Source organism: Xiphias gladius, chromosome 1 (genome assembly GCF_016859285.1).
Source record: "Xiphias gladius isolate SHS-SW01 ecotype Sanya breed wild chromosome 1, ASM1685928v1, whole genome shotgun sequence".
In the NCBI taxonomy this organism is placed as follows: Eukaryota; Metazoa; Chordata; class Actinopteri; order Istiophoriformes; family Xiphiidae; genus Xiphias; species Xiphias gladius.
In genome coordinates this window covers 7,751,648-7,769,280 of record NC_053400.1, presented here as the reverse complement: position 1 = coordinate 7,769,280, position 17,633 = coordinate 7,751,648, and the positions used below count along the sequence as shown (strand labels likewise).

Below are 17,633 nucleotides of genomic sequence, written 5' to 3'. Positions count from 1 at the left end.
GGAAGCGTCTTAACAGTTTTATGACTTTGAAACTTCTTGATAACATTACGAACTGTTGAAACAGGGATTTGAAGATCTTCGCCAACTGCCTTGAAGCCTTTGGATTTGTTATGTTTTTTGATAATAGCATTTCTGAAGCTCTCAGAAAGCTCTCTTGTCTTTGCCTGGAAAAAGTCAGCTCCTTTTTATGGAGTAAAACCATCAGTCATTGCTTAATTCAAGTCATGTGAACACTGAAAATTAAGAATAGCTGAGTTTTATTTGTTTCGTGTTTTGTTTGAGGAACTAATTTAAATTCATCAAAACAATGCCAATAATTGTGTCAAGCGCAGATTTTTTTCTGTTACTATATGAAAGCATTATTTGTTGTTGCTTTTTAGTATCTTTGGACATTTTATTAAAATATTTTGATTAAACAAAATTAGTTAATTTGCAATTATTTCTGAAGTTATTCTAAATTCTGTACTTAAAATTCAGGGGTGCCAATAATTTCAACCAGGAATGTAGAACAATAGTTAAGCAAAGTGTCATAGCATATTTGTGTTTGCACACATGGCAAGTTTGTCAAAATATGAAAGTAATTCATGTTGCTTTTTACTTTTTCAATTTTGTATTTTTCTCATATCATGAAAACTGTGTGTGTGTGTGTGTGTGTGTGTGTTTGTTTTAGGAGGTGGCAGTGAAGGAGCAGCTGGCTAGCAGAGGGAGGAGCAACAGACGGAGCCTAAGTTCTCCTTCTGTCCACAGGGTAAAATACAAATACAATACCAATCCAGTATACAATGAGATGATGCCAGTACATTATATTGTAATATAATTTCTCTCACTATACTCTCTGTCTGTGCATCCGCAGCTGTCTGGAAGTAGACAAGACTTGTCCACAACCTGCCTGCTGGATGATAAGGTAACACACTTTTTGCTTTTTGTTCATTTTTCAACATGAAGTTATTAAACTAGTAAACATACAGTGTAGTGTAGTTCAGTACACGTATTTCAGCTATAATGCAATTTTTCATTATTTTCAGACCAATGTCCTGACGTCTTTCTGCCTCTCTACTTCTCAGGGTCGATGGGAGAGTCAGCAGGATATCTTCATGCCTTCTCAGTTTCACCGCACCCTCCCTCGCCCAGCCTCCTCTCCTTCGACCTACTCCACCTCCCCTTCTTCATCCCCTACTCCCTTCGCGATGAGCCCCCCACAGAACCAGGAACCAGAGCAAGGTAGACCTCCTCACTGTACCCCCTTTACCTCCCCTTTCCTCTCCCTCATAAATGCCTTTTGACTCTTCTCCATTTTCCTCTCTCTTACTCTCCTACCCATTCTTCCTTCTTACTCCTCTCTCCTTTTTCCACCTGGGTTTATTCGTTTCTACTACACCCTGATCTCAATAATCCTTTAATTTTGAGAGCCTCTCCTGCTGTTGCCTCCTCTTCCCTTCCATCTTCTCTTCAGTCTGATGATGCCATAACACCACATTTTACTACACCATCCCATGTTTCATTGTTTGCATTTTAAAATACTGGGTCTCCACTCTGTTCCCATCATTACCAGCAAATGTGATGTGTAATATTTCCAACTACCTCCTATTTTTTGGCGTCATTTCTGTCCATCTCTGCATTTTCTAATGCAGTGTGAACCTCCTTGTCTTCTTTCCATCGGATATTTCTTTCTGTCAGCTAGCTGAATCTTAGTGGCTTCTTTTCCATGTCATTCAGAATTCATGTTACTGTAAAATGCTCTAGATTAATTCTGTTTTAAAAATGAACAGAATTAATTGATTTTTTTTTTTTTTTTTTTAATTAATTTCTGTTTCACGCTCCACTGCTTAGAATGTTTTTAGAATATTCTCATTGTAATGGCTAAATCAACCATCTGTGCCAGCTGAGGTTTTCTCCTATCAGTCTGTCATTGTGTTTGGGTTTTGCCATTTCCTGGACTTGCTTTCAACTTCCTTTCTTAACCTTTGACACTTCCTCTACCTCCCACAACTCCTCTTGTCTCCTTGTTTCCGTCCTCTCTTCTACCTCCTCTTCCTCCTCTCTCTTGCCTCCGCACCCCTCCCCCAGGTCGTTCAGGACTTGCTGCCTCTTATCTTTCAGTTAAGGCGCTGGTTCCTCAGATGCCCAAACTGCTCAAGTCTCTGTTTCCAGTGCGAGATGAAAAGAAAGAGCTGAGGCCATCGCCGCACAACCAGCAGGTCAGCAGAGATGGGGTAGTAGGGCTCAGTGACATGGAGCAAAAACCTTCTCTCTCTCCTAAACAGTTACAGTCAAGTTGCCATTGAGCAAGGCACTTTAATTCCATTTTCTTCAGTGTAGCTTTATTTAATTGTGTTTAAATGTGCGTGGAAGGATACAGGTCACTTTGCTGGAGGAATACATTTCAAATGTTAGAGATAGAATTAGTATTAAATTATAGTAGACTGGTACAACCAGTACATTTCCAGTGACGTTGACATACGTGCATACATACATGTGACCTCATTTCCTTGTCCTGACATCGTTTGTTGATACTAAACAGCACGTGCCTCGCATCGTGACATCATCAGGAGGGGACGACAGCCGAGTCAAGACTGAGACGGTGAGACTGTGCCCCATCCTCCCTCCACTTACATGCTGACTCCTGTTTGTTCTATTGCTTCTGTTGGTTCATCAGTAACTTTCAGCTAAGATTTTTTGATTTAGGACTTGCTCTTCAGCATAAGTGGGTTTAGTTTCATGCTGAAGCAGAAATCAAAGAAATATGTGATGTTTTACTGTGTATTTGTCATTTCTTTAATCAAATGATTTTTCTGGATAACCACGTTTTCAGTATTCAGTTCACAAATTTTTTTTTTTTTTCCCCAAATCTATCTCAATACAACACTTAAATGCACATATTCACACTGAAAGCATTATTGGTCCATTTGTCCATACTGAGCAATTTAGTAATGCACTTCCATAAAGTTGGGGGACTTGAAAGGGGGAGAGAGGTCAAAATCAAAGCAGCAAACATGAGACAGACATGCTAACTGTGAGTCCCTATTATGGAAGAACACCCAATCCTAAATTTTCCATAATTCAACTCAACAGGGTTTTCATTGGACCCCCTTGCATCCTAAATGCCAACTTCTTTCAACCCAAGTCAAATCAAGTGGGCATCTTCCAGAGTTGCTTTCTCTATTTAATACCAAATTTCCAAATTTTTATCATAGTATAAACAGTACCTCTGGAGGATACCCACTTGATGTGACTGACTCAGACTGCAAAAGTCTCATATTATCTTCACTTGAATTTGACAGTGTATTTTTACACAGAGTGAGGACTGTGGATTTTGTCTCCCATCGATTACATTGAATTCAGGGATCTCTTTGTGGCCAGTATGGAGAGGAGAGACAATAACAAGAACCAATAACCCTTTCAGTGTGCATATTGACATGTCAGTATTATTTTCAAGACACACTTGAAAATTGTGACTCTATCTTGTAACCCCAGTTTAATCCTGGAGTCTGATAATCATAAAACTGTTACCATGTTGATTTGTGTGTCTGGTTCCACATCGGTTCTTGACCTGGTCCAAAGTTCAAAGGGTAACCGGGGAAAAGATTAGCAGACGATGGAAATGGTCCAACAAATGATGCATACACATAACAAACCATAGACTTAGTTGGCCTAAAGATGTTTGTAGCCTTTTTGGGGAAGTTGATTATTAGTGTTGATTATTGTTTTGTTTTGCCCTGTCTGCATGCTCTCGTCTGTCCCTCTGTTCCTGTGGCAACTGTGGGTTTCCTGTAGACTGCTATTCTGCAGCCCCAAACCAAAGACAGGCGGGCAGAGTTCCCAGAGGTCCCTCCGCTTCCTGTGCATGATCCGCATGACACCACCCCCCTCAGCCCCCTCAGCCAGTCATCAAGCGGCTACTTCTCCACTAGTGTTTCTACAGTTACCCTGTCTGACGTTCTCCAACCCTCCTCCTCGTCTTCCTCCCTCCTGGTTGCTGAGACTACGTTACCCACAACCCCCCCGCAGCAGGGTGCTGACAGGAATGATGTTGTGACCTCTGCTTCTCAGTGTGGTGCCAAGATGGCCGTCGTAGCTCCACCCTCTTCGAACAGCTCAGCCAATCACAACAGCGTCACAGCGGAAAACTCCTTCTCCAAACAAAGGCTGGTAAACTCCGGAGGAGGAGGAGGTGGTGAAGGGTTTGAGCGGCTGGAGATCCTGGTGGACGATGAAGAGCGTGGTCATGATGGCATCCTGCCTGATTGGCTGACAGAAGGGGCTCATGTTACAGTAGGAGGCAATAAGGCGGGGACGGTGCGCTACGTGGGAATGACGCAGTTTGCTGAGGGAGTGTGGGTGGGAGTGGAGCTGGACACTCCTGTAGGTAGGTGCACAATTAAAAGGGTCAGTTCAACCAAATTACACACACGAATGAGAACCTGCCTCCTCAAGCATCAGATTTCTGGGGTGTAAATGAGCGATGGTCATTTAGAAAATAACGCTTTACTGCCCATGACTTCTGATCGGTGGTGACGATCTTCACTGTTTTCTTTCTACAGGTAAGAATGATGGTTCAGTCGGAGGGCATCGGTATTTCCACTGTAAACATGGTTACGGGGTGCTGGTTCGCCCAGACCGGCTGTCCTGCCGTGATCGGAGCAGTCGGCGGACCGGAGAGTTTGCCCCTCCTGCCCACGTCCCCGTCCTGCGAGGAGAAGGCATCGTTGCCCGGAAGGGGGAGAACCGCAAATCCTGGAGCAGTTGAGACGGGGAAACTAGGAGCTGGATTGGAGAGATGAACTCCACACAACCCTCCTCCTCCTCCCTTCTTCTCCTCCCAGCTATGCAACAGGCTCACACATCAGAACTGACTTACTGCCTACCCCCCTATTGTAGGAGACTACACTCACAACATCCATTCACAGTTAATGGATGGAAACAGAATAAAGACAGTGAAGAGACTATTCAGAATGAATGCAAGTAAGTTGATGAAAGACTATGCAGAGAATATCGAAGTCCATGGAAGGACTCTTTATCATGTTGGAAGATAATGCTAAATTAATGGCAGTCAATGGGAAGGCTGCTGAGAGTGACTGGAAGCGGACCTTCTCATACTTGGAGCGTCAGAGCTCTCCGGGGGTGTGGATTGGACGCTGCAGATGGGATGATTTGCCTCAGAGGTGCTTTCTGAGCTGATATACAGGGATGCAACCTGGTCATGTTTTAGGAATGAGTCACATCTGTGAGTATATTTAAAATTTAATGAAATGATCGGGGGAGGGGGGCATTTTAGAGTGGAGTAAACACACTTTTTAGTCTTCATCTTTTGGGGTCAAACCCTGCCAGTCTTACTGTGACAGCAGGCCTCTGCTGCATTTTCCACCTATGACGTGTTTGCATCCCTGGATATGATGTCTCTCCCTGGTATTCCAGAGACTCCGTGTCCCAGAATCGCCTGCTCCGACCGCCACTCCCCTGAACTCTCTCGGTCCAGTCTGCAGACTGAGACTTTGACTCCTTGTTTGAGACTCATCTGTCCCCCCTGGACTCCTTTTCTTTTCTCTTGAAAATAGATTCTCCCAGAATGTGCCTTCAGCATGGCTTGGCTTGCATTTGTTTTTCTGTGTGTTAAATTTCTATTAGCTGTGTTAGTGTTGAAGAGAATGCCTTGAGCTAAGTGTGAGGTGATCTCAGGGACTGTAGAGGGGAAAGGCTAAGGAGGGGCTTGTGTGTGTGTGTGTGTGAGTGTGTGTGTATTTGTAAATGTTGTACAGTGTTGACCTGTGTGCACAAGTTCATATTGTTTTAGTCGTGTCGGTGTTAAAGATTAGATGTGTAGAGCAAGAAAAGCGTGTCCTCCTCGGACAAAGCCACTATGTGAGCGAGTTGTTCGTACTGGGAGGCTTTAAAAGTCGATTTTGCACTGGAGACGTTGGATAAGAAGCTTCTGTACGTAAGCAGAACGTTTCTGTGGACACGATGCAATGAAACAGGGAGGTAGACGAGATGTTAAGAGTCCAGGAGGCTGTTGTAATGTGGAAATCTGACCGGGCTCTCTGGACGTCTGTTTTTTGACAGCAAGTTCCCTGGTCGTCCTCTGTAAGTGACTCGGGACATTCTGACACCAGGAGGCACCGTCTATAGAGTAGTAGTTTGGGTTTGTGTTGGTGGGAAAAGGCACGTGTATGTGTTGAGGAACAGAAAGTGAGATGGACAGGCAGAAATCCTGCTGGGAATTTCCCGCTCGAGAAGAGAATCGATTTCTTTCTATGCATTTGATCTGTTTTAAAAGAATTTTAGGTTTTATCTTTTATTTCTAAATGACTGACTTAACTGGGAGAGTGAGCTACAAGTACGTTTTGGGAAAGTATTAAACACAGAAGCAGTTTGGCCTGGTAGAAAATTCCTGACACATCTGTTGAGGAAAAACTAGATGATGGGAGAGACCTTTGGATTTTTTTAATTAGTTTTTTTTTATCACATTTACATTCCAGTGGAACTTTAACATTTTGTACAGACCTTATCTCTGTGTATTAATTGATGGAGGAGCATTGGCAGTACACCACAGCACCGTTTCATACTTTGTATATGCCATAAATTCATGAAGAATGTAGACGGAAAACGCACGTGCTTCTAATACTTCCCCATGCGTTAAAGGGGCACTCCACCAATTTTACGCACGCAGTTCAGTTTACTTGTCATCAGGAGTCCTGGTCAGCCCGTGAAAACAGTTGTATAATGTCCTCTGTGGCTCCGGAGGAGCCTTATCAAGTCTGAGAAAATACAGGCTTGCTACACGAAGACTACAAATTTATAACAGGAAGCCCGTGTTACAAACTGGTATTCATCAGGTGGGGAGGGTCTAGTGCAAGAGTTACATTGTGGGAGATGTAGGATTCAGCGTTAATGGTGCTCGACTCATAATAGGAACTAAAGTTAAGGATAATTTTGGTCTCTGCTGCTTCGATTTTCATGATTCTTGCAGTAATCTCTCTCTCACAAGTTTCCCAAGTATATACTAAATCGCTGGAGGCTGCGGTGAGTGTAAAGTGTTCCTGTTTGAGTCGTCCTGAGTCTCACCGAGTGAGCAATAGGCATGTGCTGATAGGTTGATTTAATGGCGAAAAACAGATATATCACCATTACGTGGGATCCTTTTCCCTTTTACGGCAGCCAGGCTAGTTATCGTAATGATGGCAGACCTCAATATGTTCGCTGCCGTGTTATCGATGTCCACTGAGTCAGGTTTTGCCATCATAGGCTGTTTCTATGGTAACAGTTAATTATTGTATACAAAAGAATCTGTAACGATTTCTGATGTGGATGATGTAAGGATTCATATAAGTACATTATATGGACTACTACATGTGCATGTAAAGGCACTCAGTATGTCCAAACACTATCATCTTTTTTTCCCATTCCTGTATATCATGCGTTTCTTCATTCAAGAAGCGTGATTTTACTATTTATATTTAAATGCTTGAACACATGCCTTTATAGCATGAAAATTGATAAAGCCTTTTTATTTTAATAAATCTTGCACAGATGTATACATGAAAATTGCTGCTATTCGCATTGTAAATTTACCTGTACATGGATCAATTGATTTATCTAACACTCTCTATCTCTTATTGTATACTAGATTGGAGTTCAATCATTTTTTTTTTTTTTTTTTTTAATCTATCCCAGATGGAGAAACTAATGTCAGCGCTTTGATTCAGTGGCCAATATATTTTTTATGAGGCAGTAAAGTTTTGAAAATGAGGCACTTTGTAATGTGAGCCTTGAAAAAGAGACGGTTGGAACATTTCCTGCGTGAAAAATCACCTCTGCGTTGATTTTTAAAGAGGAATGAGGAAACTAATGTTGGAGGTGCATTGAAGCTGAAGTAGGAGACGAGGACACAGTATATCACCGTAGTCTAGTTATTATCTGTGTACTTATTACTGGCCTTAAAGCCTAAGACCCTGGAGTTCTCTGATTGGTTGGTTGGTTACTATGGTTAGCTGTCGGGTATGTTATTGGTCGGCAGGTTTTGAAGTGGTACGTAGGTTGGACTCTTGTTGGTTCAGTTGTTTTTAAAAATTGTGGTTCATAATAGTTATGTGGTAATGAAGGAAGGGAGTAAAATTTTCTCGTGTGTGTGTGCGTGCGTGCGTGTGAGAACGTGGGGTGGACCTGGCTTTGATTCCGTTGTGTCATTGAGTTCCTACCAAGATGGGTAACGACCACCAGCTCCTTTACTTCTGATACTTGGGACTTTTAGCAGGGAGTGACTGAACTTTGCTCTGGCTGCTCTCCTGATAAAACTGAAAATCCACCCTCTTCGGCTGGTGGACTTCCCCATCCTGGTCTCTGCTCGGGCACTATTTTTAGGGGTTTGAGATCACTTCAGGCTTCTGGATGTTCCTTTATGTTATTGTGCCTCAGAAACCATGAGACCATGTATCTTTTACACACTGTTTTCATATCAATGCTTCAATTCATTTGCACAAAAGCCTCCAGAGTTCATTTCTGGAACACTTATAGATGTAGGAAGAAAATACGATTCATGGTTCAGTGATCTCAAGTTATCTGTTGTTGTTTAAAATTTTACTAATATTTTCTGCCTCGAGATTTCGGGTTTTTTGGAGCAATATTCTTCAGCTGTATTCCTTCACACACTGCTCACCTGCCTTTCAAGTAAAAAGATGAAAATCGGTCATATTGTGAGAATAGTATTTTACAAGACAGCAGAGCTAAGCTCAATTGTAGTGGAAAGATATGACGACAAAAACATTTGTCTTTTCTTCCAGCGCACCTCCTCTATTAACTCTCCACACAGTTTGCAGCGTCATATAGAGAAGGCGTACGTTTATCGGGTTAAGTACGACGCAGACATTAGATAGGAGTGCAGCTCGCGAGCTGCATGATGCACACGATCCACTGAGCAACGAGAGCCATTGCAATAAGCAACTGTTTAAAAAAAAAAAAAGGGGGGGGGGGGGGACTAGCATTAGTAACAACTGTTTTGAATGGACTTAGTGTTGTGATTTCATTTCAGTGGTGTCCATCTCTGCCACTGTAGAGATTAGAGCAGAGCCATCAGCAGTATTATTTATGTGACTTTATCAACCATCAGAACCACATTTAGTCCTCATTTTATCGACTTGATTTGTGTCATATTCACACCGTATATTGACCTGTAGGAGTCTTCAGCCCCTCAGAATGTTTCTTCTGTTTCTTACTGTTTAATGCTTGTCGGCTTCTTGTCTTAAGTGCTTCGGTTTTGCTCAGAGCTGGTCCCATATCTTTGTTGCTTTCGCCTCTGGTTGCGTTTCCTGCAGCTCTGTGCTAACTATGGGACCACTGGTCTGGAGCAACATGTCCCTGCCTTAACGTGGCCTTCGAAATAGAGCCAGACTGGCTTTAGCAGGAATAATCCCATCTCCAACTAAACATGCTGGGCTCTAAACCCTCAGTGTACTTTACTATTTAAGAGGGTCATTCCAAAACCATATGAAGCTGTACTGGTTTACTATGAAAAAAAAGACAAATAAAAACACTCCCATTTTTAAAATAGTTTATCAGGTAGGTGTAAATCATTTGGTCAGAGGAGCTGTCCGGCTTTGTTACTCCTTTCAACTCGAAGTAAGGCCATCGTTCCGCCCTCTGGTGGCTGCTGTCAAACCTCAATCATTCCACACAGGGAATTGTATATAAAATCATCGAAGTCAGTGGAATTGCCACCCACCACTGCCCTTCAGCAGCGTGCGCCGACAGCTTCTGTCTACCTGGACTCAGATCAGAACTTGATAATAGCAGTTTTTGGATTTGTGTTGGACAAAAACCTAAATTCCTGCCCTCGGTAGTGAGTTTTCACCTTGTTACTACCTCTGTCCCTGGTCTTGGTCGTCCAGAGTGTTCTGCCAACTTCTTCCCTGAGGCCTTTTAGCTGACAAAGAGTTGTACCTGCTTCACTACGGAACTGGCTGAATCCAGTTCACTTTCTCGGTTTCTCAAATATTAGAATAAACTACACAAAACAAGCAATATGTGGCTGTTAGGTGATGCAACGAAGCCTTATTGCAGATGCACAGCCTTTTATTTATTTATTTTTATTTTATTTTTATTTTTGGAAATGACAACTGGTTCTGCTTTCCAGGAAAATTCAGATACAACTGCTCCTCTTGGTGCATTTGGTATCAATATTCCTCCGAGGTACCTGCAGCCATAATGAACTGAGCTGTGTAATAACGGAAGGCTAATAGGAGCTGAAGGAGAGGGTTTGGTGCTTGCTGAGTCAGGGAGTTTAAGTACAACCATGTTATTCCTGCAAAGAAAAAAAAAAAAAAAAAAAACCTCAATCCCTGCAGCCTTTCACACATTCAAGTGAAGAAAAATTGGGATCATCAAACATAGGTATAATGTGGCCTCGGCCTGGCCGATAGTATTACTATATCTCAATCATCCTAACTAATCATTATCAATCACTGCTACTGTTGATTCTGTGGAGCAGGTTTGTCTCGATGTTGTCATTTGTATGTGTGAGTGCACCATCGGAGTGGTTGTTCCGTGTATGTATGTGTGTGTATATATGCGCATATTAAGACTTATAAAAAGAAATCTGAGCACAAGTTTGGGTTTTGATTAATTTAATTGTTTTATGTAATTCTATGCTGCAATCCAAAGAATAAACATGTATTATAATACATTCATAATTTTCATTTTTGACCATCAGGACAGTAATCTGGTAAGAAATTTAAAAAAAAAAAAAAAAAAAAAAAAAGCACGATTAAAAAGTATTTGTTCTTTATTTGTACAAAACTGATTTAATGTTTAAGGAAATGTTCAGAGTTGTGGGAGACTGAGGCGTGTAGTGCTATGACTGCAGTCCACGACTCAGACTTAAGCAGCAATTGACAGATTATGACCTCGTCGCAGCTCTGAAGGTCAGTTATTTGGGGCGTTTGTTTTAGGAGATACATACTGGTACCTACTAAAATATACTGAAAATGTTGTTTTGAAGAGGCGAGATGAATGTGTCATCGCTCGTCTGACCGATTTCTCAAAACAAACCTGACTGTATTAAACTTCATCATCTGTTTTCTTGTAAGAAAATAATTCCAACTCAAGAGTCCACTTACTAGCTTTTCGAAGTTTTCAACCATATCACATTGGGTCATCCTGGAGATGGATTTGTGGCAAACTCAGCAGCTCATTGTTTCTCCAGTTATCTTGCAAACTCCATCCTCTGAAGACTGTGTGATACTAGCTTTTTCTGAGCTTTCAGTTGTAAGGGGACCTTGAGTTGGGAGGGTTTAGTCCAGTTGCACTCTATTCTTTGAACATAACATAAAATATTACATTTGGGCTGGTCATACTACTCATTTAGAGCTCTATGACTAATATGGAGTAATAGCTTTAAATTCTTAGACATTTTTAAAGGCCCACAAAGCTCATTTTCTAAATCAGCTTTTTACTTTGAGCAAAGAGGTTCCCACAAGAACACTTATTTCACAAGAGAGATTTCTATGTTTATTTTTGTCTCTGCTTCTGTCACTGGTTTGAAGTGGGCAGGGCTGAGTTGGAAAGAGCTGATGTCAAAGCTTATGATGCACCAATCGGGATGTAACAATTATTTGCATCACAATCTGATGAAGGTCGTTGGGATCATTTGATTACCGTCGATCAAATCTGATCACACTATGACCATATGGTCCTGGTGAAGCAGATTAGCTTAGGTTTTGAGTGTTAACGCTTTAAAGGTTGTATTTATTTTTCAAAAATTTAATTGAGATTGTTGCTTATTTAATTGTGAATAGGTAATGTTTAAGAAAAAAAAAAAAAACTTCTGATCTGAAATCGGGTTTTCAGGAACTTTAAAGGCACAGGGGTTCAACAGCTGATGGACACATACAGGATGCTGCCAAAAGTCAGACCTCTCAAAAGAAGCTGTGGCTTAAAGCTACAGCTGCTGATTTTCAGAGCTTTCCACCTAATCATAGTGTCTTTACTCAGTGAATGGAGCACAGGCTGAACATCCTTGCTCAGCTCCAGCCACCTCTTTCAATATTCTATACTAAAAGACGTGCTGGATTAGATGTCTGTTTCAAAAATATCATACATTTTCATTAGCAGGTCTGGGCACTTTAACGTCACTCACAGCTACTGCACAGTATGTGATCTCAGTTGGAGCAGGAACCCCCAAACCTGGCAGCGTTAGTGCCTAACTGAACACACTGACACGAGCTGAACAAACCAGGACACACTGCGTGGACTGTGATCAGTTTTTATTCCCTTGTAAATAGAATATCAATAAAAACACACCTTAAAAATAACAAATAAGGTTTATCCAACAGATGAAAAAGTAACAAAAGGCGTATGTAGATTTTCTACATAGCGATTACAGAACAGTCTACTGTCCAAAAAAGGCACTAAATCTTGAAATAGAAGAGAACAAGAGGGGATTAAAAAAATATCAATTCAAACTGCTACAAGAAATATCCTGCTGAGGTTTGATATTTTTCATTTTACAGAGAATTACTGAAGAGTTTATTGCCAGAATGAATTGGCAACCATTTTTTTACATGACTGATGAACTGTGTGTACCAGATGGTTTTTTAAAGTAGTATTTCCAGTCATCGGCTGATTAAATGAGAGCATAAGACTAGAACATCTACATTTGTGCATGAATGATAAATGTCCTTTTTTTCCCCCCCACCTACATAAATACAGCATTTTGGAATAGAAGTCTTCGAATGTCATACTGCAGCTCATGTTGACAATACTGTCTAAGGTAGGAGAAGGAAAACAGCAACATTCGGTCCTGAGGCATGAACTGACTGATACCTCAATGACAACAGATCGCCTGTGCTCACTCTTTGTTCAGACAGTGGATCTCAGATCAGATCAAAACTCTACAGCCCAGTTAGCACATTCATCAACAAGCACCCTAGTTCTGTCCTACTAACAGCCAAGTGCCAATGGAAGCATCTCAGATCCCGTATTAAAACAAATGTTTACTCTACCCTGGATGTCGAGGGACATGAATTTTGCCAGAGGAAGAGACAGTAACAGGAAAGACAAATGTGATCAAGAAATAGTCAGTGCCTGGATGCATGTAGAGATGTTCCAGGTGTAAACTTTGATCTGATCTGAATCTTTAGCTGCTTTTTTCCTGTAAAGAACCAGCGAAGGAAGCTCACCATTTCAAACAAAACAGTACAACAAGGCAACAGAGGACTGAAGGCAGATGGTAATACTGCATTTTAACCAATGAAAAGACAACATCCTGCCGTCAGTATGACGTGTATGCGTGTCAGGTAAGTGCTGTTTATGGGAAACATGGTATTATTGTGTTTCTATCTCATAAGTTTGTGTTATTTTAAGTTGTTTCTATACCAGAAAGTGTGTATTCTTATTATGAAGTATGGAGCTAGTTTGGACTCAAAAACTGAAAGCAAAATGAAATGTAGTACAAAGACCAAGACCAATCAACAGGAGGGAAAACTAACAGCCACAGCAGAATAGATTGCCAGACTGCCGTCAGGAAATCAGTTGTTTTGGTTTTTTTATGTGAGAAAGTTAGTTTGATTTCTTGTCTTGTCAATCAACTTCTGGCCCCATTTTAAAACTGCAGTGCTTCCTTTGTGGCCCTTCACAAATGACTGATACATGGAAAGACTCACCCCAGACCCATCTGCCCAGCGGTTTACCCACTTGACGTGAAAATGTCATCAGAACACGCTTGTCAGTGGTGAAAAGGAACATCTGCCAGTTACGATGATAAGTAGGGCCACAAACTGAGACAGAAAATCCAAATGTTTTTTGTCCCCCCCCCAAAATCAGCAGAGGAACATTTTACAGTCGGGTGCCAATAAACCATTGCAGAAGAAGAGGGCACAATAAGGTCTGAGGTGAAAAACTATTTAGAAAAATGTTGTATTTATGTTTGTTTCATGCATTTATTTGAGGAAGGTTACAGCTCTACGCAGATCGGATGTTTTCGTCTGCCGCCATTTTTCATTTACATGATTTATTCATTGAGATTCCATTGCACTTTTTGTGTTTTGCTTTGATCGATACACCGACTTTTCCACCTCAGCCAAGTGTAAAAACTTTTGTGCGATATTTTGAGATTTTTCCCAAATTTGCGGTGTCATTTTAGGCTTTTTTTTTTTTCTTCTTTTTTAAATACGCAAACTAAAAAACAGGTGAATGAAAACCCACCTATAGACAATTTGCAGGAATCGAGGCAGTACATCTGAAGGCAAAAGTAAGACAGCAAACGTGGCTTATGCTTATCATTTACCATTTGATTTCCTGTTATGCATGTGTGTGTTTTCCTCACGGTTATGTTTTTTACCCGTGTCTGTTGATTGGTTTATCAGCAGGTTTAAGCAATAAGTACTGAACCGATTTGTACCAAACTTGGTGGAAGGATGGGGCATGGAGCAGGGAAGAAACCGTCAAACTTTGGTTCAGATCAAGTTAAACAGTTTGATCCAGGAATTTTTCATCGCTTTTTTGTTAACATTGCGAGACGGGGCATGTTTCGACACTTTCGGCAATATTTGGCCTTGGCGAAAGTGTGCACTCTGCTGAGTGCCATTCTAGTCTGTTTTTAAATTGATTCATGGTTTTCATTTCTTTTTCCTTTTTGCTTTCAGATTTTTTGGCTCTATAATGACTCAAAATGACACTAACAAACTACTATCAATTTCCTGCTTCAACTTCATGAGAAGACCATGAAGGCAGCAATTTAAATGATTTAAAATCCTGAAATAATCTCAGAACAGCACTTTGTCTAAAATGAATCCATAGATTCACTTCAGAAAGGCTTCTGCTTAGCAGATTAAAAAGAAAAAAAACATTTTCTAACCCACAGTGGGATAGCATATTTTGATATTTTGGTGTAAATAATTCAAAAAAAAAAAAAAAAAAAAAAAAATATGACAGAAAGCTACATAACTGACAAATCATGCCCTAGAGTTTTATAAACACTTAAAGCAACGACACCAGGGACAGCTCTGCTGCCTTACAATTAAAAAGACATTCCACCAGAAAATTTACATTTTCTCAGACATTTGGTCTGAAACTGAAACTGTGTTAGTATTCCACCAAGATGAGGGGAGAAAACTATTTTACAATTACTCCATGGACTGTAGTAGAAGCAGGAGTTGATGAAAGAATAAATTCTTTTTTGCAGTGGAATTTCCCTTTACTTTCCAACTTGATATTTATTGGCTCGAGTCTGAGAGGGAATTTCCCTTTAAAAAGGACTGTGACATTTCTGTTGTCAGCCATCATGAACCATCTTTACAGCCTGATCACAGTTTGCCTCTGAATACGTCAGTTCTACAGTTATTTTTACTCCCAACAGTCTAAACTTTGATTCACATTGAAGCAGCTGTGGAGGAACCTGCAGGGTGTAGCTTATACTGTAGCTAAGGGGGATAAAGTGAGGTATTTGTGTCGAGTTTTTAATTCTGAACTAGTAGCTTAGCCCATAAAGCACCTGGTGATGAACAATGATGAACCGGTTTGAATCAAGCCACTTTAGTGTTGGCTGTTAGAGAACATCGTGTTTAGCTTTCTTGCATTAGTACTGACACAGTAATGTACTGTATGTACAGCCATTGTAGAAGTCCTTCTTCGTGCACTGATCCCGTGTCAGTACACTGCAAAAAATAAGGCACTTCAACATAAAATCATAAAGTACAGCTCCTGTGCTGAGCACAACTAAACTAATGCTAACACAAGAGGTGGACACTATTTTCAGTGTGATAGAATTAGGCAGTGATCAGCCACTGAACCTGAACACAATGTTTTCAGTTAGACTCTCATCAGGGATTAAAAGATGCACTAATCAATCATTTTCAATGCTGAAAAAGAAACAAATGTGTGTGTTACATGATGGGCTGCTCGTAGTGCCCATCCCAGAGAGAATTATCACCCATCTCTGAAGTTACCATCAGCTTTTTAGCCTCTTTTAGCTCACTGTTTTGGTTTTCTGGACCACAAACTCCACTCTCAGCTGTAGCCAGCTGACGTCTTAGTGAAAAAGCCCCAATAAACCTACTGTACCCTACTTGTCCAGCACCAAATAGCACAAAAAGTAAGCAATAGCTAGTGAACCTGGTGGAGCATTTAGCAGCTGAATAGCCAGTTATTTTCCTCAAAACAGAGCTAAAAGGAGAGCGACAACTGTACTTAAAGTTGGCTAGTGTCCAGAGACATTCCGAGTGAATGCTAATGGTGTATCTGTGTCTCCTGGATGTGTTATTAGATACCTGCTAACAGGTTAGTGATAACAACTTCATAAGGTGATAATGTCTGTGCTGTGTTAACAGCTTGTTTTAATTCCCCCAAGGGACCAAAAATAGATTAATAATGATTATGCCGCTTTGAAGTTCACACATTTTTAACTTTAACCAAACAAAAAAGTGTTTTGGATGAGATAAATACAGTACAATGCATACTACAGTGGGATCTCCTTTCCAAATGGCTAAAAAAGGGCAGACCCTGACCCTGACTGACCTTGTGGAAATTGCAGAAAACAGATGGACTTCTACAATGGCTGTACTGGGATTTCTTAATTTGACTAGTTTTATCAAACATTTATGTTTCAGGTAAAGAAGACTCTTGTTATGGTTGTTTCAAGTTTCACGTGAACTATTAGCTTTCTGAGGAAAACATCAGTTTCCCAAATCATTTTTTTTCTCTTCCTACTGCCTCTGTGGTCTGTCACTCATACTGATCAATGAAATGTTTGAACAGCAGGGACTCAAAGCACCATGATATTGATCCAATAAAGTGTCATTTAAAACGAAAATTGAATTTAAAAAAATGACAGTATGTGTTTAGAACACGTGGCATATCGAGAAAAAACAAAAGATATACCTAAAAAGAAAAACGCTTGAAATAATATGACACATCTGATGTGTCTTTGATTAGCGTATCTCTAATACATAGTTCCATCCATGACTATCATACACTCAGAAAATACATAAAACTTAAACTTAATACTTTGGCTAATGCTTCACTCCCCTTTCACCAACAAGAAAGACTACTGATAGTTTCTCTCATTTGAAGCTAATATGTCTATATAATGTAAATAGAAATGGATTAGGGTTCATATGCCCTCACAGTTTATATAATATACTGTATATACGTATGTGTGTGTATGTATGCATACAGACACATGTAGTTTATGTATGTATTTACTTCACACTTTAATCTGTAGTATATAAACTGTTTTATTACACTGTTGAATCCCTCCCAGCTGACTGATTTGTATTGATTATAGCTGATCTCATAGTGATCATTCATTCTGCCCGAACACCCATCAGGTAACTGGGCACAAATGAATAAAGAGCACCCAATCACCTGGACGTCCAGATTTCTAGTTTTTATACAAATCTGTCAACACTTTTGGCTACCTTCAACATTTATGTATTGAGTAAATTTTTTTTTTTTTTTTTTTTTTTTACACTTGTTATTGATATGGAAGCAAAGAGGCCATAAGGATTTGAATCTTATTAGAAACTGAAGACCTAATTGTGAAATTGTATCTCTACTGAATACTTAATCTTGAAATATATAATAAAAAACACCACTGAATTTATCAAAAAAAAAAAAAAAAAAAAAACCACAACCTCGAACCCTAA

At 40.3% G+C, this 17,633-nt stretch overlaps 1 protein-coding gene across 3 annotated transcripts in view; it reads left to right on the top strand.

Moving 5' to 3' along the window:
* Positions 1 to 8,962, top strand: part of kif13ba (kinesin family member 13Ba) — a 46,914-nt gene extending 37,952 nt beyond the window's left edge. For 2 of the 3 annotated variants that reach the window (XM_040119328.1, XM_040119412.1), the window contains 7 exons: positions 671 to 748; positions 854 to 904; positions 1,065 to 1,221; positions 2,068 to 2,198; positions 2,522 to 2,581; positions 3,775 to 4,366; positions 4,542 to 8,962. In XM_040119328.1, the coding sequence (XP_039975262.1) occupies positions 671 to 748; positions 854 to 904; positions 1,065 to 1,221; positions 2,068 to 2,198; positions 2,522 to 2,581; positions 3,775 to 4,366; positions 4,542 to 4,747 (1,275 nt within the window). In that variant the 3' untranslated portion in view covers positions 4,748 to 8,962. The remainder of the gene's footprint in view (positions 1 to 670; positions 749 to 853; positions 905 to 1,064; positions 1,222 to 2,067; positions 2,199 to 2,521; positions 2,582 to 3,774; positions 4,367 to 4,541) is intronic. The other variant, XM_040119496.1, reaches the window with a different exon arrangement.
* Positions 8,963 to 17,633: the final 8,671 nt, after the last annotated feature.